At 36.7% G+C, this 22,285-nt stretch overlaps 3 protein-coding genes and 1 non-coding gene across 4 annotated transcripts; 2 read left to right on the top strand and 2 right to left on the bottom strand.

Annotated features, from left to right (window-relative positions):
- The first annotated feature begins 1,257 nt into the window (after nt 1–1,257).
- On the top strand, nt 1,258–9,890 carry LOC107642533 (serine/threonine-protein kinase STY17). Its single transcript, XM_016345926.3, has 16 exons — nt 1,258–1,790; nt 2,128–2,242; nt 2,807–2,907; nt 3,041–3,148; nt 3,839–3,893; nt 4,658–4,768; nt 5,719–5,769; nt 6,067–6,221; nt 6,312–6,419; nt 6,942–7,015; nt 7,392–7,567; nt 8,008–8,103; nt 8,838–8,918; nt 9,045–9,098; nt 9,220–9,354; nt 9,443–9,890. The coding sequence occupies exons 1-16, from the start codon at nt 1,588–1,590 to the stop codon at nt 9,524–9,526; spliced, it is 1,707 nt and encodes a 568-aa protein (XP_016201412.1). The 5' UTR covers nt 1,258–1,587; the 3' UTR covers nt 9,527–9,890.
- A 291-nt stretch (nt 9,891–10,181) lies between these two features.
- On the bottom strand, nt 10,182–12,564 carry LOC107642535 (thiosulfate sulfurtransferase 16, chloroplastic). The gene is made up of 7 exons (XM_016345928.3): nt 12,128–12,564; nt 11,924–12,004; nt 11,713–11,823; nt 11,225–11,298; nt 10,867–10,937; nt 10,712–10,765; nt 10,182–10,506 (listed from the first exon to the last, which is right to left on the bottom strand). Exons 1-7 carry the CDS (start codon nt 12,217–12,219, stop codon nt 10,432–10,434), a joined length of 558 nt encoding a protein of 185 aa, XP_016201414.1. The 5' UTR covers nt 12,220–12,564; the 3' UTR covers nt 10,182–10,431.
- Nucleotides 12,565–13,177: 613 nt separating this feature from the next.
- Nucleotides 13,178–16,185, top strand: LTO1 (NAD(P)H dehydrogenase (quinone)s). The gene is made up of 6 exons (XM_016345927.3): nt 13,178–13,804; nt 14,042–14,301; nt 14,400–14,512; nt 15,034–15,181; nt 15,638–15,775; nt 15,863–16,185. The coding sequence occupies exons 1-6, from the start codon at nt 13,450–13,452 to the stop codon at nt 15,935–15,937; spliced, it is 1,089 nt and encodes a 362-aa protein (XP_016201413.1). The 5' UTR covers nt 13,178–13,449; the 3' UTR covers nt 15,938–16,185.
- Nucleotides 16,186–20,518: 4,333 nt separating this feature from the next.
- LOC148563236 (U4 spliceosomal RNA) lies at nt 20,519–20,668 on the bottom strand. Its single transcript, XR_015885345.1, has one exon. It is a non-coding gene; the product is annotated as a U4 spliceosomal RNA (small nuclear RNA).
- Between the last annotated feature and the right edge of the window lie 1,617 nt (nt 20,669–22,285).

Genomic DNA, 22,285 nt, shown 5'->3' with positions numbered 1-22,285 from the left:
AGTATTCACTATTCAACCAAAGAAGAAAAAGAGAAGCGTCTTTCGTAAAATAAAGGTTTAATTACTTTATTTATAATTTTATTGAATTTTTATATTATATTAAATTTTACAATTAAATTTTTATCGTAATAAAAATATTAAAATTAACAAATTGTTCTATTACACAAAATAAAATATTTCATCAAATGTTAATATGTAAACAAATATGAGTCCTAAAAGTAAGATAATTTTTTTTAATGAGATTTTAATTAGATGGGATGGGGTCTAATAATTTTTGAATATCAGTTATAAATTTAATGTAAGTGCTAATTTGTTTATAAGATTTTTATTTTTTTTAAATCTAAGATATAAAAAAGTAAAAGAAAATACTATACGAATAAATTTTTTTATGAACAATAAGATTTGAATAAATGAATGAGTAAGAATGATAAAAATAATTTTTATTGATATTAGATAAATTTAATTAGATTTAATTAATAAAAAATTTGTATGTATGGTATTATTCAAAAAACAATAACACTGTTTTTTTTTTATCAAAAGATAAAAAGACTCGAACTCATAACCTCTTAATTGAATATGGGAAAACTATGCTATTTGAGTTATAACTCATTGGTAAACAATAACACTGTTTATAAATTAAATATTTTAACATTTGTATAGAATATAATTGTTATTAATGAGCTATATATTTAAACTATTTTTTATTTAACAAATAAAAAAATATTGATATTTAGATCATATCTATTATAAAAGAGTATGTAGGTAGCCGGATCGTAAGAAAATTGATTAATTAATATTCCTTTTAATATATGTATGCCTTTATTTCATTTATCCTTTTCAAAATTTTAATTATCAACGTGTGTGGATATTGGACGGAAGTAGGGTCCACAGTGACGTGGATAGCTGGGAACAAACACACTGCACTGAAGCCAAAAACATTTATTAAAAATATTTAAATTATAATAATATTTTAATATTTTATTAATAATAAAATATAAATTAATATGTGTAAGTGCATATTAAGAGATAATACTTAACTCGAACCTCAATTTAATCCTTAAAGTTTTAATGGTCTCAATTTAGTTTCCAAACTTTTCAATTGATTTTGTGATGGAAATCACTATAGAGATTAATGTGATTAAAATTTGAAAAATTTAAAGACTAAATTGAAGCAATTAAAACTTAAAAGACTAAATTAAATATCGAATCAAATTGAGTATTTTCTCCCATGTTAATGACTACATATACTACCAAACCAACTCAACCAAGCTAACACCCAGAAACATTTTTAAAATTAAAAAAAAAGAAAGAAAATAATTGAAAAATGTAAAAAAGAAGAAACACTTGAAAAGCATTTTGCGTCAACTGAATCTGCCCTCTTTCCTCTTCCCTCTTCCCTCTTTTCCTTTCCTTTCTTTTCTTCCTTTCGCCATTTCTTTCTTTTTTTCCTTCCATTTTCCCACGATCCACTTTCTCTCTCCTCTCTCTTCCCTGTTTAAGTCTCTCTTTCTTCTTCGTCTTCTTCTGTGCTGTGGACCGGTTTTGATTCGAAGTGTTGGTTGGTCGTTGTTGTTTGATGCTCCTTCGATGGTGATTGAGAACGACATTGAGAGCTGTGGGAGCAGGGCGGTGCAGTCCTCGTCGTCTCACGCGCATCCACGTCATCACCGCCAGAAGCTAGAGGTCTACAATGAGGTCCTCCGCCGTATTCAGGACTCAAATTCCGACGAAGCTAACGTCCCTGGCTTCGACGATCAACTCTGGCTTCACTTCAATCGTCTTCCCGCTAGGTTTTTCGCCATGCTTCCAATTACCTTCACTTCTTCTTTTTCTGCTTCTCTCTTTGCAAATTTACTTAGTTTTCATGTGAACTCGGGAAAACTCTGGATATAGTCGTTAAACAGCGATTTAATTTATGTTATGTGATATCCATTTGATATTTTGAGATATTGGATGAGAATTGAGAAAATTGAGATAAGAAGAAAACCGAGCTGAGTGTTTTTTTTTTTCTCTTCTCTTTTTCTTTTTTTTTTTTACTTTACCTTTTTATAAGTGGATTTGGCGGAGTGCTTTTTGTACGAGTATGGTGGGTTGTGGTTGGTCACTGTGATTGGTGGTACTACATAGGTATGCTTTGGATGTGAACGTGGAGAGGGCAGAGGACGTTCTTGCTCATCAGAGATTACTCAAGCTCGCTGAGGACCCCGCTAATCGACCAGCATTTCAAGTTCGCTTAGTACAGGTTTACTTTTTCTACCACACAAATTAGTGCGCTTTGATTATTTGTTTTTAAATACTTACTATTAGTACTATTAGTACTACTTCACGTTCTATCTTAGGTCAAGATTATTGTGCTGATAGTTTGTTTCTAATTGATTTTTAGAGTACATGGTATTTTCGTCAAATGGTTGTTGAAATTTTTTACTTAATTGTGTTTGTGGAATGTTTTTCTTTTTTTCTTTTTTTTTTTTCTGTCATGGCTCTTTCTTTTTCTTATTCTTGTTCCTCTTTTCTTCCAATGATATTCTTGAAGTCTATTAGAAACCTAAATGTTTTTCCTGCTATTATACTGAGAATTCAGTATTCTAAAGGGTGTCGAGGATGTTTGAAAGTGGTTATTACTTATTTATTTGGTTGACTTTATTGTTTTTTGCTGTAGACTTCATTTATAAATGCCACCTCTAACCTTAGATTGACGTAAAATTTGGAACTCTGGATTCAGTATCTTTTTATTAAGTTCTTAGAAGTCAAGACTCCAGCGTATTACTATATCCTGACCTATTCGTGTATATTATCCTTATTGCAGGTATATCCTTTTGGTGGTGCCAATAATGTTGATTCCATGCACTCAGATCCTTCTGAGAAAGAAGATGCACAAAGTTCTCTTAACCATTCATTTAAGCAGGGGTATGTCTCATACACTCAGATCATGTGTATGGCTCATACACATGAATTTTTTCAGTTTTTTATTTATTTCCTATAGTTATTCCGGGATCTCATTTTTCTAATCTCATTTCTCTTGTCTCTCTTTGGCAAAAAGAGTTCATCCCCCGCCTACTTTTGGTTCATCCTCTAATCTTGAAGCTCTTGCACTTCAAAATGTTGAAGATGGGGGCAGTCCTATGGGTGTGATGCCATATATTCAGCGGTACGCATTATAGCTGAATCGTTATTTTGGACTGTTTTCTTGTAATTTTATTGCGGCTAGATTCATTTTTTATCTTTTGCTTAAATTTATAAAGTACCATCTAACATCAAGTAGAAACACGCATTCCATGTTGAGGTTGATATAGAGACTGAGAAAAAAGTATGATAGACCTTGAAGATAATATTTTCCAAGTGCAAACATCTCTTGGTCTTGTAATTAAGGAATTATGTCCTCAGTTAGGTGCTAGAGTTATTTTGTCCGTCCATATTAAATTTCGTAGGGTGTGTTTGCCGCTTGAGATTTTTAAGCCCTCTCTTGTTATCAAGTTTAAAAATAAATTGGAAGGATGGGTTTGGAGGATTTACTATATATTCTTACAATATTATCATTTACTAGAATATTACGTATTTAAAGGTAAATGGTAATACGATAAATTTATTAGTAATAAAGAGGTAATTCAAATTTAAATCTCATAAAACTCCCCACTAAGGGGGAACTTAAAATGATGAGTTTGGAGGATTTTGAAGGGCATCCAAAACACTCGTCTCCTGAATAATAAAACTCGTGAACACACCTTTAAGATTGAACGTACATCCCTGTTCTTATATACTTATATACTTATAGTCGTAGTTAATGTGTTAGTATTTAAATTTCTAACCAGTGCTAATTCTTCCATTTACTAAATTTTAGGCCCATGCACGAGATCACTTTTTCAACAGTTGACAAACCTAAACTGCTTAGTCAGGTAGTTAATTCTTTTTCTATCTTTAATTTTCTTATACTTTTGTTTATAAATTGCGCTTTTAAATTGTCGTGTGACATACAATTTTCATTTAGTTTATGTTCCACTGAATTATTTGGCTTCCAACATGGCAATAGCAATATCTTCTTCTTTACTGGGAAGTTAATTTAGTTAGAGAGCTGTTTGCAAGGCAATCCAAGAAATAATCCTAGTTTGTGATTGCCTCTTGCTTCAATTATAGATTTACTTCTTTCCATGTGCTTTTGCTGTTGTGAAAAGTAGGCATTTTAAAACTATTGATCGAAGGTTTTTCATAAGTTGTATAAGAATGATCCTTTGAGAGTTGTTGCAAGTTGTAATTTTCTGATAGCCCTGTTATTCACTTTTCACACAGATTGGATTGAAATTTTATAAAGGTAACGGTATACATGTATAAGAAAGTCATGCAAAATCAATGCGATAATATTGTCAGCAGTTACTATTTATTTGGATCCATAAATTTATACTCTGACTAGTATACATACACTCCTGTATATGTATAATGTGTAAATTTTGCAGAGGGGTAAGTTATTTGTATTCCAATTTAATTATCTGGATCTAACAATGGAGAGATCATCATTATTTTTAACTGGGAAGATTACTGCATTCTTGTTCATTTCGCAAACTCTTAGGTTTCATCAGTTTCATTCCACATGGATCACAATATGTGGAGAGATTGAACAATTGCTTGTTATGTAATGTCCCTCACTTTTTGCTATGTATTTCAGTTAACCTCAATTCTTGGTGAGCTTGGACTGAACATTCAGGAAGCTCATGCCTTTTCAACCTCTGATGGGTTTTCTCTGGATGTCTTTGTTGTTGAGGGATGGCCTAATGAGGTACAGTGAACTTGTCTGAGCAATGAGCTGGTACATTCCTGTAGTCTGTAGATAATATAGAATTGCTTATGCTATCTTGATAGCAATTCTTTTTATATGGATACAAATACATCAACACAATGGTTTCTTACAAATTTAGGTGCATTTTATTGCATTTCAAAGCCATATCTGAAATGTTTCAAACAAAATTTCTGCAGAAGTGGAAATTTAATCTCCAGCAGTTCAACACTGCATGCTCTGTTGAGTTGCCCTTTTTTAATTGGTACATACCTAATACAAGGACTAGATCCAAAATATCAGTATGACCTAGACAATGGGCGGCTATATCTCATGTAATATTATTGACCCACCTTGATTAAAAAGTTGTGCGACTCAAGTTTTTTTGTCTGTAACATTAATTTCATGATCTATAATTATTCCTTGTCCATTCAAATCAAGATAACTGGCAGAATACATGTAATTTGATTTCCTTGATATATACTTCATGATGTCTGTTATAACTTGTTTTCAAGCATTCTCCTTTGCTTCTCTGCAAGTTGTGGAGACATTGTTTATTTGTCTTGCATGTGTTAATCTACATTAACAAGCATTAGAAAAATATAATAAAATTTCACGAGTATGTCTCTTATCTCTGACAGAATTTACTTCTTCCTGTTTCAAGTTTACTTTAATTTCCTTGGTAGAGTAGTTTTTGTGTTTTGCGAATTCTCTATACAAGCTTCATTGGTTGGTTTCAGCAAGGTAACACAATTGCTTTTGAAACTAGTATTAGTGGAATGTTTGAAGACTCTTTTGTCAACACTGATTATGACATTACGTACTGTAGATTTCCCTGATCTTTCATCAATCCTAAATCTCTATACAAATTGCTTCTTGTGTTTTCTATATATTTTCGGTATGAAGATAACAGCTTGAATTGATTGTCCCTTTCCTTACTTCTGGACCATTAGGAAACTGAGGAGCTTAAAGGTGTTCTGGAAAGGGAAATTTTGAAGGTTAAGGTACAATCTCCCTTTTAAGTGTTTCACAATAGAAAGCTTTAGAGTGTTCAGGAAAGATATCTTAGAGTTCTTGCTATAGTGGCACTTATATTCAATAGTGAATACTAAGAAGAGAAGACGTGATTACTGTGGTTTGACTTGAGAAATAGCTAATAGTTGTTTGGACTACCAGTGATCAAGGAGCAACATCTGTTGAAATTAGTTGTTTAGTTTGCATATTAGTATTCTTTTTTGTATTAAAACTATTGATATAATTACGTTGACTTTCACATCAAGTAACAATATATGTCAAAACAGGGCATACTTTCTGGTGCCAGTGAACATTACCAGGCAAGGATGGAACCATCCCCACATTGCATAGAAATACCATCTGATGGAGCTGATGTATGGGAAATTGATCCCAACCAGCTCAAATATGAAAACAAAGTGGGCTCTGGATCATTTGGTGACTTGTGAGTTATACATGTTTTAAATATTTTTGAACTCTACATAGTTCCCTTGGTGATGGATCTCTTTAACCTTTTTTTCTTGTGCATCCATAGGTACAGGGGTACATATTGCAGTCAGGATGTGGCTATCAAAGTTCTTAAGCCTGAACGCATAAGTACAGATATGTTGAGGGAGTTTGCACAGGAAGTTTATATCATGAGGTTTGTTTGCATAAATGACTGATTCATAGAGCAATGGCTGAGATTGTTTCTCATCTTCGTTACACTCTACAACCTTGCATATATACTTTTTAGTTGATAATGGAAAAGGGAGGGTCTTTGTTATTTGAGAAAACTATCCGACTCAATTAAAATATGTTATTATCTTAATAAAAAATAATGTCTCAATTTTTTATGATATTAATTACTCCTTTCATTTCAATAATATCTATAAAATTTAAAACATGTAGTCGTAGATTAACTATCAATTTCCAATATATTAATATAAACTTAATTAGTTTTACCAATAACTCCTTTAATTTAATTGCTATAATTAGATAACCACTAATTACAGTTTTATACATCATCAAGATCTGTTTTCTTTTGTGGTTTTTAATTTTTGAGTTATTTTCCATCATGACAATTTCATTTTTTTCTATAAAACATCGTCTTTTAATCCTCAGTAGTTTGTGTTAGTATTCTGAGCAAACCACTCTTTCTTTATAAAGACTTGCCTTGTTTCAGGAAAATTCGACACAAAAATGTTGTTCAGTTCATCGGTGCATGTACTCGGCCACCAAATCTTTGTATAGTTACGGGTAAATGGGAGAACCCTGAGAATCTATTAATGTGATAAATTCATGATTTTATATTGCTATGGTTGGTGCTTTGAGAATTTGTAGTTCATATTTAAGTTGCAGAAATAATCTCTCTGCTTTTGGCAGTAAGGTTGCTTACATATACCTTCTGTATCCCGCAATTTTCAAAGCCTTTCTGACAAGGCCACTTTCCACTCAAGTAGCTTGTTTATATTAGATTTGTACTAGTTTTAGAATCTCTATAATATCTCTGGTTACGTATTTATGATGTTTCATGTATTTGATTTCTAAGATGGTTTGGTTGCCTTATTCAGTCTCCATATAATTGAAATTTGATGCTTATGTGCTTATGTGCTTATGTTTATGCCTTTATCAGAGTTTATGTCTAGAGGAAGCTTATATGACTTTCTGCACAAACAAAGGGGTGTATTTAAGCTCCCATCTTTACTAAAAGTAGCGATTGATGTTTCCAAGGGAATGAACTATTTGCACCAAAATAATATAATTCACAGAGATCTGAAGACTGCCAATCTTCTGATGGATGAAAATGAAGTAAGAGGATTCAATGATTGTGCACATTGATACTGCTTTTTCGCATTTCAATTGCTATTGGTGCATGCTTTGCTGCTTGCCGTGTCAACATTTGTCTTGGAATTTGCAACTTTAGTATATTCTATGCCACATTCTTGCGCTTGTAATTCCCTGTTGGAAGTGATGTATCTATGCTGGATATGATGCTACTATTCCTGTGTGTATTATGTCATGATTGTTTCGTTTTGTATTGCTGTGTATGTCTTTGGCCATGTTCACAATGGACTTGAAGTGTATGACATCATGAACCATCGGTGGTAGTTGGGGTGTTGCTGCACCATACAGTAAAATATGAACTTATGCACTCAGAAACAGAACTTTTTCTAGAAGAACAAGCGCATCTCCAACCATGTCATTTTATATGTAGTTATGTACTCAAATATTATATCTTTCTTCAACAGGTGGTCAAGGTTGCTGATTTTGGGGTTGCAAGAGTGCAAACTCAATCGGGAGTGATGACTGCCGAAACTGGAACATACCGCTGGATGGCTCCTGAGGTATGGATTTTCTTTGATTTGTGATTGGTTGCTGATATTCATGATTGTGGAACTAGAATGTATGGTTGATATTTTAGGTACATACTAGGTTTTGATCGGTTAAAAAGTAGAAAATATGGACTTGTGTGAATATGAGAATAGTTGAATTCTATGTAGATTTTTTCTCTCTATACTGAACCAAATCCTTGCATTTTTAGTTCCGAAATTCAAATTGAAACAGAAAAGGAGTTAGATACAATGTAGAAGTGGGTCTAATATTTGGGACATGGATCAGAGAGATGCACGAAAACTATAAAAGAAACCATTTAAACTTAAGAGATTTATATTTCATGATAGGACACTATGGCTTAGCTTAATCTGTCTAATCAATTCCACCTTGGGGAACATGGCCTATTTCTTACATTAATATGGACCTTTGCTAGGTTATTAGGTGTTTTAAGTTGCAAGTTTTGCTACAGTATCTTATCTTGAATTTTAGATTTTTGAAAATAAAAATAAGAATAGATGAATTCGAGCCACTGTATTTTTATGCCTTGGCTATATTACCAAGTGTTAATGTGGTGATGTCATTCCTCAGCTTGATGCCTATTTTCAAACTTGTCTGTGATGACTCGAACTGAAAAGTTGTTGCTTGCAAGATCATCATATTTTGCTTTATTTCATTATTTTATTTTAAATTTAGGTGTAAAATGGTACATTAGGTAACTTTCAATTAATTTGACTTTTACTTGAAGGTCATTGAACACAAACCGTATGACCAGAAGGCAGATGTTTTTAGTTTTGGAATAGCTCTTTGGGAGCTTTTAACGGGAGAAGTGAGTAATTTTGTGCCAGGCAGTGGTCTTTGCTGCTTCAACTTCCATTAGTTTTTTGTCTCAATCCTTGATATTACCTTTCTATTATTTTCTCATTGTATATTCTACCTTTTTTCTTTTAATCAGCTACCATACTCTTACTTGACCCCATTGCAAGCAGCAGTTGGCGTGGTGCAGAAGGTTTGTTCTGTTCTCTTTGCCAATAATTTTGTCGTAAACATTTTGTTACTCTTATTTATGCAAGATAATTCTTTTGGTAGACGTATGCATAATAATTCTATGTGGCTTAAATTGCTATTAGGGCCTACGGCCTACAATCCCCAAAAATACACATCCAAGACTTTCTGAATTGCTCCAGCGGTGCTGGCAGCAAGATCCATTGCTGAGACCGGATTTCTCTGAAATTAAAGAAATTCTTCAGCAGATAGCAAAAGAGGTAAAAAAAATATTAACTGCAATTTATAAAACTCTCACTTAGTTTGACCTATTAAGCTCTAAATTTGACATTGTAATGTTTCTTTCAGGTCAATGAAGATAAAGATCGACACAAAGAAAAGTCATCCCATTCCCACGGCTTTCTCTCAACACTAAGACGTGGCCATCACTGATATTTCGAAAACTATCTAAGAGGTGATCATAGGAAAGCTCCTTGTACAGTAACCTGACCAAAGATCAAATGAGTTGATTATTTCTGCACCCGAAAGATTGTGTATTGTATTGCCTCAATTTCTTACACGATACGCCCCTCTTTTGTGCACCTAAACTATTCTTATTTGTATGTGAATAGGATGGGTGCAAGAGCGGTAGAAATCGAAAATTCATGGCATCTTGTAATGTTAAACTCTTGCACTTTTTTTAAATAGGAAAGGTGACAAGGTGCAATATTGCAAAAACCCATTTGAGTGGTAGAAAGCAGAAAACATTGGACCTTGATATGCTTAAGGCTTACAATAAATAGTCACTTGTTATTTATCCTCGTTTCTTCTGGAACTGCTAACTTGAAATCTGTCGTACGTTATAGTCGGACTTAAAACAACCGCAGAACTGTTAAAATTTCCGATACTCTAATAACTGAATCCGTTGAAACTTGACCTCCAAAAAAGAAAGTGACCAAGGCCCAATTACTCTAACATATTCCTTCTGTATTACAAGTCTGTGAAGCCTGTGGAATTTTGACAGATCTTGGTTCATGATCGATAATGAAGACTAATATAATAATATTAGTCGGGACGACAGCAACGTGGGTAAAAGGTGAATACAGAGTAAAACCAATTTCCCTTTTTTAATTTGCTGATAGCAATCTCTTATCAATGTAAAGATGGGACGGGATAAGCGCTTTTTATTCTGCAAACTAAATAAACATTTCTAGGGTCAACAAAATATACAGAGTGCACATAATTTCGTGTACTTTTCCCATTTATGTATTTCTTTTTGGGCAGTATGTGAGTTGCTGCTACTGCCTTACGACTCGAATTTTATTGTATATATACAGCTGCAGCTCCTACATGACACATCACAGTTCTGTTGGAAGGTTATTTTGGGTCCAAGCCGCATAACCACCAGCTATATCCGTTACTCCGGTGAACCCCTATAAGATTAAATATCTTTGTCAGAAATCACAAAAAGCCTTCCATAAACTTTTATTATGACGAGATATTCTTATCAAGCTATAACATTATTTTTTCTGCACTCTGAATGTATTTTAACAAACTAGCATATGCTTGTTTTGGACTCCAAGCAAGAATGGCAATTGCCAAGATGTTAAGGAAAGGCATTGAATAAGGAAATCTTACAGCGGCTAATAAGTCAGTAGCAGCCATCATGGACCTTTTACCGAGCTGACACCCCTGTCAACCAAAATTATGTACATCAGCTTCAGCAATCACAATTGGCCATGAATAATACATATATATAAAACAAAAAATAAAAAATAAAAAAATGCACTCACTACAATAATTTCATCATCTTTTCTCAACTCTGAGGAGACCTCTTTAACGAAGTTGGTGTTTTTTGTCATCCCTGAATACACACACGTAGCAAAAAATACAATAATAATAGTAGTGTTAGTTTTTCTTTTACACCATTTGTAAAAGCTTTTCACTATTCGGTATTTGGAATCCTATATGTGAGAAAATTTCTAAAGTAGTAAACTGATGGTCTTTCCATGTAAACAATATAAAGAGTATAATAAAAACATCTCAAATTATGATGATTGCAGAGGTATACATAACATAATAACAAGAACTTGTTCTTAGTCTCTGATTAAGAACTTGATTAATATAATTGAGATGTGAGATATACAGAACCTGATCCGACTCTGAACATGTAAGGTATGTTAATTGCGCCAGGAGCATGTCCTGCATGGAACTCTTCTGGAGTCCTATGAACACAAAAACACAAGGACTATGGTGTGAGATACATCATTGTTTTTCACATGATGTCTTCTTTGCAACCCAATACACAATGATCCCGCGTTAAAGTAGGGTCTAAAAGGGTCGCATCCATCCAAAGAATATAATGCAAATGTGTTTAGTATTGATACATATATTCACCAGTTTGGTCAAGTATGTCAAATTATTTCTGAAGATATTTTCATGCAAGAAGTTACCATGTATGTATGTGTTATTCAAAAATGCTACTGCCTACTGCTATACCAAAATCAGTCACCAATGTATTTATATATAAATATATGTATAATTTAATTTATTTTTAATATGTATTTATATTTTAAAATATATTTTATGCTAATAATGAATAATTTTGGTGTCCACGTAAAATAATCGATTATTATTACCTGACATCCAAATAGCGATGGCCAGCAAGAAGAAGCTCGTGTGCCACACGCACCGGCACCGAGGTTGGAACTCCAACAGCTTCTAAGCTCCCACTCAAACCAGCTTCCCTCCTTTAATTCAATAAATCAATTAATCATCATCACCATAATCATTTCATACAATTCACAACATGTTAGTAGCTTATATTATTAGCACTAATTCTTTACTTACCGAAATGGAAACTTGGGTTCAACACGAATCCTTCTACTACTATATTCCTTTTGATAATTGATGGCCACTATAGATGAAGGCCTGCATGTAATAAAGTACGATATAACAGACTTTCAACTTTCTAGTTGAAGAAATTAAATAGCAAAATATATAGCTCTAGATATATACGGTAATTAATTATGTACGTGTTTTGATTAGAGGCACCTGCTGGTTGTGTGGTAAGCATTAAGGAGGGAAGGACGTGAAGACAAACATGCGCCGGAGACATCAAACGATGTTGCTATCACTGATTTCATGGTGGATGCTGATGATGATGACGATCTGAGGTATGTAGTTGTTGCGGCTAATATATGTAATGTGCTGCTATAATAAGCAATGTTTTATTGTGCTATATTTTCCAAGGAACCAGAAACAGAAAAAGATCATAAAAAGGATAAACACAATATATGTGTCAGTGGAGTAGGGGATAGATATACGGCTACCATTGCAGGTTTGTTGCGATCAGTTCAAGAAATTAAATTTTAAAGCAATTAAATAATAATTTTATTGTTAATAAAGGATTTTTCTTTGCAGAGCAACAAATGAGAGATGGGCTATGATTGGATAGAGATGGGCTACCGCACCATCACCTTAGGTTGAGTGTATTTTCATTTTTCAAATTACTGTTCCATAATATATGCAACATATTAAACAAAACAGGAACATGTATCAAATTAAATAACCGGTGTAAAAATCATTTAATAGCTAAACTAAAAAAGAGTGCCGATTAAACTAATTAAACTAAAAAATAATATTTGTATTATTTTATATTTTTTATAGTATAAAAGAACAATTTGTTATGATATAGTATTCATCTTTTATGTTGGTAAGTTTTTTACCTGAGAAAAAAATATTATCTAGTCCCAAAAATAAAAAGAGTATGTAGTGATAGGCAATGATTGGCTTATTTAGTTGTTATTTCTCTTTTCATATAAATGCAAAAAAATTCCTCAAAAACTAAATCAAAGCTGTGTCAATTTCTTGTGAATAAATATCCAATCATACATTTAATAATAATTAAAAAAATGGATAACGCAGTGTCAGATTACACGTAATGGCACGTAGTTTCGGTACAGGGATAAGCCCAGCAAGCAGCTGTCCAATAAAATCAAAACACGTGTGGGACCCACCGTCCACCATTTCCTCAAGTCTTGGGATCTTGGATAAGTCTCCACCTCACAAAGCCCATCTCTTTTTTGTGAGAGAGAAGCTAACACGTGGCTTCACCACAACTCAAATGGGCCCAGATATTTTAATACTCAAGCCCAAATACTATCCTCCAAAATGGGCCCAATAAAATGACAAAAAGTTAAAACATTGTATGTAATCCCAGGCCCAATATTAAGCCCAATTAACACCAACCACCACTGCACCCAGCAAATTTGTTTGACTTTTTCGTTGACTCCCATTCAGTGGAATATGGTAGATGAGCTTATCGAGGAAGAAGGTGAGTTGGTTAGCTTAAGCTACTAGAAGCTTCCACCACCATGGCCACTTTCACCTTCTCCATGTCCCTATCGTCTTTTCGTTCCTTTGTGCCCATTTGGCACCACCGTGCTCCCAACCACCGGAGCTTGGGCCTCTTCGACGTCACGCAGCGTATGAGGTTGCCGCCGCCTCTCAAATGCTCCGCCGCAGAACCCGACCAGGAAACCAAGGTTCCCGCCACGTCCTCCGGCTCCGGCGAATGGACTCATAAGCTGACAGCGGGGATCGCCGGGATCGGCTTCCTTGAAACCTCGTACCTTACCTACCTGAAGCTCACCGGTTCTGAAGCATTTTGCCCTATCGGTGGTTCTCCCTGCGGCGACATACTCAACAGTGATTACGCGCTTATTTTCGGTATTTTTTTTCTTTGCCTTCTCTTGAATATGTTGCAACTATTCGATGGTGCTTGCAATTGAACTGTTCTATGATTTGATTCTGTTAGGGTTTTGGCTTGATGTGTGTGTTTGCCATATTGTTGTTCTATGTGTGATTCTTTTTGGTCTCTGGATTTTGTGGGGTGAAGGGTATTATTTGCAGGCAATGTGTTTGAAAGAATGTGTGAGTGACATTTTTCTGTTTTGTGTTTGATAGGTGTTCCTCTTCCTTTGGTTGGGATGGTGGCGTATGGCTTGGTTGCGGCGCTTGGTCTGCAATTGGCCACAAAGAAGATGTTGCCTTTTGGGATTGGCAGGTCCAGCTCCCAGCTCATGGTGTTGGGAACCACTACCTCCATGGCAGCTGCTAGTGCCTATTTCTTGTTCATTCTCAGCACAAAATTCTCTGGGTCGACTTGCTCATACTGTTTGCTTTCGGCATTCTTGTCTTTCAGCTTGTTCTTCACCGCAGTAAAGGTTTAATTGTGTTCAAGTCTTTATTGTTGATTTTGGTTGTTGTTTTTTTCATGTTGCCTAATTCGTTTTGCTATTTTTCTTTGGAATTTCTGCTATAGGACATTGGATTGCAAGAGACCAATAAACAAGTGGGCATGCAGTTGCTTATTGCTAGCTTGGTGATTCTCACTCTGAACACCTCCTATAATAATTCTATATCTGCCTCCTCAAGGTGAGTTTTTCTTTTTTGGGCAAATCCCTATTTTCATTTTCTCATGTTCAAGAAACTAAGGCAATAATCTAGTTTCCAATTGTCATTTTCTTTTGTGATTTTCAGGCCAATATTTACTTATTTAATATAACCTTTTCCACGATTCCAATACAAAACTTCACTTTCTACTCATGGATATACATGTTTTAGTTTAATGACATACAAGGAATGTGTTTGAGCCAATATGGAGCATTTTGCATGAAGATCATTATGTTAGCCTGTGACTGTTACATCACAATGTGTTATTAGTATTGTTCTACTAAAATGTGCAATTGTGTGTGACATGGTTGACGTATTGACCTGGTGGATACTATTCTGATTTAATTTTCACCTAAAGGATAAACTCACTTTTTCAAGCAAACATCTGCTTGAAATAGATGTATCATTTATCTGTTTATGCAATTGGAGATGAAACCAATGTAAAATTTTACACTTGTAACTTACAATTTGAATCTCAATTTTTCTGTTCTCTAATTTAACAGCCTGGCTGAAATGGAATTGCCATATTATGCAACTGAGATAAAAAATCCGTCAAGCTCCTTTTCACTCTCTCTAGCAAAGCATTTGCACTCAATAGGAGCTAAAATGTATGGAGCCTTCTGGTGTTCACACTGCTTAGAACAAAAAGAGGTATGTGGTCTTTTATAATTTCCTTCATTGTTTTAAACCACGCTAAGAAAATTAATCATCATTAATTTTATGGATTTCTCTATGCCGCAAATTGTTGTCAATTCTAGTGATAATTGAGTTACTTGTCATCAAGCTTGGATTGATTATCAAAATCTAACTGCTAGTGCAAGTTTATATAAAGAATTCAATTCACATGGATATGGCATCTTATTGTGAATGTCTTTACCGTGATTGAGACATGCTTGTTATTACATATATAAACCTTTCTGTTTGTCATCATTTCTTTGTTATATGTATATCTTATGACGAGCAGATCCAATTACATGCATAATGATACTGTCCACGAACAAGACGCACCACAAGCCTTTCCATGCATGCAGTTTATTTGTCTTATATGCCTTAAATTATAGTGATCCTAATTGTCACGGGCTCATTCACTTTAACCCTCCATGACAGATGTTTGGTCGTGAGGCAGTGAAGGAGTTGGATATTGTGGAATGCTATCCCGAAGGGTTTCGGCCTGGAACTGTGATGAACAAAGCATGTGTGGATGCCAAAGTTGATGGTTTCCCCATGTGGGTTATTAACGGTCAGGTAAAGAAGCCATTAGGTTGTGAATTATAACTGTCTCTGATTTATCCATATTTATTAATTTCTCATTGTTTTTGTCATTTCTTGTAGGTTGTGAGTGGTGAGGTAGAATTATCTGAGTTGGCACGAGTCTCCGGCTATAATGGATCCGCTCAACCTAGCTAGGGTTTGAACTTCGGAACTAACAGATATCGCATTGTAGAAGCACATATATTGTACAGCTTATAGATGAGTTTGTTTGTCCTTGTTTAGACCTATTCCTCCCTGTTGTTCTATGATGCCAAGTAAGAATGTATCTTATGTTTTTTTCCCCTCTTGCCCTAGTTGAATGTTTTGTACACATTAGGGGTCGGAATCAACCTTGAGTAATGTCACCCATTTGTTTCCTAATAGAATAAATCGTAGTTCTTGTAGATTAGTAGCATGTAATATGTATGTATGTATGTATATAAACGGCCAGCGCAAAGAGAACAAAAGCTAAGTAAAACACATTAAATGCGTAGTTTCTGATTTACATTCTGAATAGAAGCATTGGCGGCATCGGAGAAATTAGATCAACTAGCTTGTGTGAGAAATATTTGGAATGGAATAAAAAAATTTGTAAGTTTTGGAGTTATTTTCTGAATTTTATCATTGCGTGTTTCACAAGTCACAACAATGGCATTTACAAGGCCACTCCAATACTTATATCGTCAATTGGACATGGACGTCACCTTCCCAGTTCCCCCAACTACTAAAATTTACCGATCACTCGTGAATTGATTAACATTTATGGAGAAAGCTATTTAAATTTAAGGGTAAAAAACGTAAACAAGCCAAAGGGAGAACAATTTGACACGAATAAGCCAAAGCAAAATTTGATTCATCAATCAACCAAAGCACATTTCTATGTAATTCGAACCAATATGGTTCGAACTCACTTTTCAAGTAATTTGAACCAAATAAATTCGAATTACACATATAACCCATAGCCATATAATTCGAACCAATTTGGTTCGAACTCTAACTTCATAATTCGAACCAAATAAGTTCGAATTACACTGAAGAAATAGTCACCAAGTAATTCGAACTAACATGGTTCGAATTATTCAGAATTCGTTCCACACAGCAATTTAAGTTACGAACATAATTTCCGCATCATGTCTTAATAAAACTCGTACAGTTATTTATTCCAGTGTGCATTAGACATACATTTCGTTTAAAACTGCGGAGATAGAACATATTCATTAACTAAAATCCCATTCAAAGTACATTGCACTAACGTTAACAAATTCTATCAGTCACGAACTACAAGAAAACCGATAATAGTGGAATCTAAACGCAAAATTGAAATAACAAAAGTACCAAAGCCACCAATACACCTAATCATGTCCCCGTGTGTGCTCTGCTCCTCCGAGCTGTGGGCAACTCCAACGTGTGTGGCCGGGCTGCCGACAAAGCCCACATCTCTTTGGCCCGTTCGGATCTGCCTCGTCCATATTGGTCCGTATCCGAGTGGACCTGGGACGACCCTCTCTCGCACGCCTCTTATTGGGGTCAGGGATGACAGTCGACCCGTCATTTGGTGGCCAGAAACCCTCCGGAATGGGAGGTGTGAAACCCATCTGATACACACTGAAGACCGAACTAAGACGATACACCTGGTGGACGTAAGGCTCCCATGTAAGCTGTGAGTAGGTACAGCATGCCAGTGCGTGGGGACACAGAAAATGAAGTGCCTGGAAGTATCCGCAGTCACATGTGTGAGATGCAAGCGAGACTCTGTAGCTACCCAGTGAGAAAGAACCAGTCGGAGTTGTCTCTGCGACGGTGAACTCGGAATTATCCCTGTCGTACACAGTAACCGTGAAGCACCTAGCCGTCTTCAAGTTGGCCTCTATACACTTCACCAAGTGCTGACTAAATTGTTGTCCGGTTCCCATCTGCGCCTCAGCCTCTCTCCCTTTGCGAACAAATAATTCGGCCAACCTTCGGTATGTTGCCTTTACTAGCGAGCACACAAGAAGGTTTCTGACACCCTTGAGGATCGAGTTCACACACTCAGATATATTCGTCGTCATGTGTCCGAATCTACGCCCCTCATCACAATGCTGTGTCCACAACGAATACTCAATCCGGTTCGCCCAGTCACACATCGCCGGGTCTTCGGACCTAAGAATATCAAACCAGTAATGGAACTCGACCTCGGTCTTAGCGTACGCCGCATTCACAAGTAGCCTCCTTGCATCTTTGCCATTGAAGGTGAGGGCAAAATTTGCCGCAACATGTCGAATGCAGAATGCCCGATATGCAGACGGAGGTAACCAGCCTCCGTCAAGAGCCTCAAGCGCGGCCTTGATGCCGTTATGCCTGTCCGAGATAACCAGCAGACTCGGCTGCGGTGTCACATGCTCACGCAGGTGGGAGAGAAAGAAGGACCACGACTCAACATTCTCACCCTCGACTAATGCGAATGCAACAGGGAGTATGTTGGAGTTCCCGTCCTGTGCAATCGCGACAAGCAACGTTCCCCCATACTTGCCATACAGATGGGTGCCGTCAATACTAACTAGGGGCTTGCAATGACGGAATGCCTCGATACATGGTGAAAACGTCCAGAATAGTCTGTGAAAATAAGCTCGAGACTCGTCCAACTGTCCATCGACACGAACAGAGCTCGTCCTTAGCACTGCAACAGTACCAGGCATCGTCAACTGGACTCCTAACACCCACCTTGGGAGCTCGTTGTACGACTCATCCCAGTCACCATAGATGAGAGCAACAGCCTTCTGCTTCGCCAACCAGACCCTCCTGTAAGTCGGCCTAAACCCAAAGTGTGCGGCGGTGGCATTTAGGAGCACCTTGATGCTGACGGATGCATCAGCCCTAACCATTGGCATAATGAATGCCGATATCACATGGTAATCCAAACTCCTGTGGTCGCTAGAAATGGAGGTGGCGAGACAAGTATGCGGTCCGTTGTAACGTTTGACCTCCCAAATCCCCTTGCGCTGTCGGAGACTAAGCCGAATCAACCATGTGCACCCATTGCCGAACTCAGAACACTTGCCCACATACCGGCGATAGTCAGACTCCACGACCTTGTACTTTACCCCTCGTCGGATGCTGTAAGTCTTGACACTTAACAGGGCCTCTTCTTTATCCGGAAATTGCTGACCAACCTGAAACTCTGTCAGACCTGCAGACCCTTCAGCATCTCTAGCGCCAAATCTAGCCGGCTGCCCAGGAACCCCCTCCTGCCTCATGGCATCCAAGTCCAAAGAGGAAAAATGTGGAGGGTACTGTTGCGTGCCAGAGCTAGAACCACCGCCTGCCCCAGCAGGCTCACTTGCTCCAACATCATCGCCACTGTCATCAGCAATCATATCTGGCTCGACATCATCGTCCTCTGGATCATCCAAGAATCCATCTCCAACCCCAGCCGGTGCAGCACACTGTAAAGAGGTCCGCAGATATTCCCCTTCTCCGACCTCGTCGCCTACACTGCCGTTGAGATCAACAGCGAACGAAGGGGAGGCGACAGGTTGGACGGCTGGCTCGTACGCAGGGACGGATGAAGATGCAACGGCAGGTCTGGAGCTAGAACCGGCTACCGTGGCTAAAGTGGTGGTATTCCGGTTCGAACCCCCCGAGCTGGACACCGCGTCAACCAACTTTGCCAACAGTTCTAGTGTCCTCACCTCTGGAAACTGCTGGCGACAATGAAACATGATCTGCAAGTCCTCAGCACTCCCGATCGTGAAACAATCGTACTTTACGGTTTTCTGGAGCACCGTGATTGGAAATCGATAAAAAAACTTCTTAACCCGTTTCACACCTTCCAGACCAAGTTTCAGCAGTACAGAGCTAACAAGGTCCTCATACCTTGTCGTAGGCCTGACGATAATATAGAGAGGATCCTTATCAGTGAACTTCACACCGGAACGAGTTTTCCTCTTAATGGATCCTCTGTGGTGAACCAACACTGCGAAACTCTCCTCACTAGCCATGTTACCCCCTCTAATGATAGCAACTCACGTTCACACCATATATATACAGCTCTGGTCTTCACTAATTCGAACCAGCCTAGAACGAAATATGGTCTGTGTAATTCGAACCAACTCCTCAAGTAATTTGAACCAAGCCAGCTTGATTCGAATTATGAAGTTATAGTTCGAACCAAATTGGTTCGAATTATGTGGCTATGGGTTATATGTGTAATTCGAACCTATTTGGTTCAAATTACTTGAAAAGTGAGTTCGAACCAATATGGTTCGAACTACATAAAAATGTGCGTTGATTGATGAATCAGATTTTGCTTTAGCTTATTTGTCTCAAATTGTTCTCTCTTGATGAATCAGATTTTGCTTGGCCTCAAATTGTTCTCCCTTTAGCTTGTTTACGTTTTTTATATTATATTCTGGGGTCTAGAGTTCAAATATATTCATTTGAAAATGAAGGTAATATCTTCACTAAGTGGTTGAAAATCAACCATTAATATCATATTCGAATATAAATATTGAACAACACATTTTTATGTACAAAATCCATATTGAACTATAAATATTAAACAACATATTTAGATATATTTATAGTTCAATATTTATACAAAACAAATTTGCATTCTCCGAAAAATGGAATAATCCCAGACTCATTTAAATAATTATTCTATTTATACACTTGATACAAAAATAAAATTGACAATAACTGATAACTAGATTCTTTAATTATTAATTTATTAATAAAAAATTTTAACTAGAATTGTAGGACTTTACCCAGAGGGAGCCCTTCCAGAAATTCTCGAAGGCCTAGGTTTGACCTAGGCCTAAGAGGGGGTTTGGAAATAGTTTTCAACCAGCAATAGACGCGCCTCGGTTAGAACCTCACTAGCTGCGTCATTGCCCCAAGCGCAAAGATGGGCTGGGCTTTTCCCTTCCCTCTGATTTTATAGGTAATCTCACCTCACATCATTTATAATCTCACCGATGTCAGACTTCTCCGCTACACTGCTCATTGTTCTATTCTCCTCTCTCTAACATCTATGGCAGAGTCTCCACGTCTCAATTCCCGATTATTCAATGACTCTCTCGGGATGCTGATTCCACCTTCCGAGCTAAACATCATTCAAATGAGATTATTTGTTTGGATAATCAATTAAAAAGAAATCATTTTACCCCATATTTTATGTAATGCCAAGATAGTTATTGAATAGCATATAATCCACAAAACAAGTGTATCATATAATCCACACAAAAAAAAAAAAAAAAAAGGAAACTGCTGTTGTCTGTTGATAAAATTTATGAACTGACACTAATTGCACTACTACTAATAAGTTTCGTATGAATAATCTAGAACGAATCATTATATAGGAATAATTGTTCATCCATCCTAGGGAACTCAGGTACACCTCTGATTTCGTTAGTGCTTAATAACAATGCAAGAATTATAATTCTTGGTCAAGAATGATGTGGATGGCGTTAAAATCGAAAAACAAGCTTGCTTAGTAACAAGATTGATATATAGTTGCATGACATAGGTTAGTAATGCTTTCATGTTTGTGTTCATGTAGTGTGTGAGCACAAATTTACGAACTCATTTTGCGAACATTTAGAGTAAACTGCCATTTCTATCCATAAAAGTTGAAGACGCTGACATATCTATCAATCGAAGATAAAATTATCATTTGTATCCATAAAAAATGGCTTTTGCAAGCAAAATTATCTAAACCCTAAAAAATTAAATGAAATTTCTAAACTACCCTTTTCTCCTGTCTTTACCACTACTACCATTGTCTTCTCCCCTCTTCTTTTTCACCCCTTTCCAAACCAAAATCTGTTCCACAGAGCCTCTCTCTCTCTCTCTCTCTCTCTCTCTCTCTCTCTCTCTCTCTCTCTCTCTCTCTCTCTCTCTCTCTCTATTACGTGCTATTGTTCTCTCTGGTGGCGTCGTCGTCATCCGTGGCCTCGTGTCTCTTCTTTCCGGCCTCAAAGAAAGACTGCCGTTGAGTGGTGGTAGCATAGGCACGATCAGAAGTTTGCGTCGGAACCCACGGATCCGAGATATTTGCCCTTCCCCATTACTGCTCCATCAAGGTAAATAGAACTTGTTTTCGCCTTATTTGCTCCGCTTCTCCTTCACGACGGCATTGTTGCTGGTCGTTCGTCACGCGACACTAGTGTTCAAAGGGGTTCTATCATCGACTTCTTCAGCTGAGTCTATTTCGTGCCACCCACAACCGCCTTCGTCCAAAGAGCTTGATTCTGCATCCAGAGAGGTTGGTACTAGATCCAGAAGTTCTGATTGTAAATCTGGAGTTTTTGTTTCTGAATATTTTGAATGGATGTTGAGTAATAGAAATTCTGAATTAGAAAATGTCTTGAGTTTATGGCGAGAAGGAGTAGATCTGGTAAGGACTAAGTTGGCGGCGATGATCTGAGGGAGTTGGAGATCACTGGAGGTGGCTGAGTCAGCTGAGGGTGGCATGCGAGGGATGATGAGGGAGGTGATTATAGCGAGTGAGGCTGCCTCTGTAAC

The sequence above is a fragment of the Arachis ipaensis genome, chromosome B5 (genome assembly GCF_059453495.1).
Source record: "Arachis ipaensis isolate K30076 ecotype BB chromosome B5, ASM5945349v1, whole genome shotgun sequence".
Taxonomy (NCBI): domain Eukaryota; kingdom Viridiplantae; phylum Streptophyta; class Magnoliopsida; order Fabales; family Fabaceae; genus Arachis; species Arachis ipaensis.
This window is presented reverse-complemented; position numbering and strand designations above follow the sequence as displayed.

Bases quoted from the DNA above. Each gene is read 5' to 3' on its own strand.
- LOC107642533 (XM_016345926.3), top strand. From the start codon at position 1,588: ATGGTGATTGAGAACGACATTGAGAGCTGTGGGAGCAGGGCGGTGCAG. The intron at 2,243-2,806 runs GTTTACTTTTTC...TCCTTATTGCAG, and splicing joins TTCAAGTTCGCTTAGTACAG to GTATATCCTTTTGGTGGTGC. The intron at 5,770-6,066 runs GTACAATCTCCC...ATGTCAAAACAG, and splicing joins GGGAAATTTTGAAGGTTAAG to GGCATACTTTCTGGTGCCAG.
- LOC107642535 (XM_016345928.3), bottom strand. From the start codon at position 12,219: ATGAAATCAGTGATAGCAACATCGTTTGATGTCTCCGGCGCATGTTTG. The intron at 11,824-11,923 runs GTAAGTAAAGAA...ATTGAATTAAAG, and splicing joins GAACCCAAGTTTCCATTTCG to GAGGGAAGCTGGTTTGAGTG. The intron at 10,938-11,224 runs GTTCTGTATATC...GTGTGTATTCAG, and splicing joins CATGTTCAGAGTCGGATCAG to GGATGACAAAAAACACCAAC.
- LTO1 (XM_016345927.3), top strand. From the start codon at position 13,450: ATGGCCACTTTCACCTTCTCCATGTCCCTATCGTCTTTTCGTTCCTTT. The intron at 13,805-14,041 runs GTATTTTTTTTC...TGTGTTTGATAG, and splicing joins TGATTACGCGCTTATTTTCG to GTGTTCCTCTTCCTTTGGTT. The intron at 14,513-15,033 runs GTGAGTTTTTCT...CTAATTTAACAG, and splicing joins TCTATATCTGCCTCCTCAAG to CCTGGCTGAAATGGAATTGC.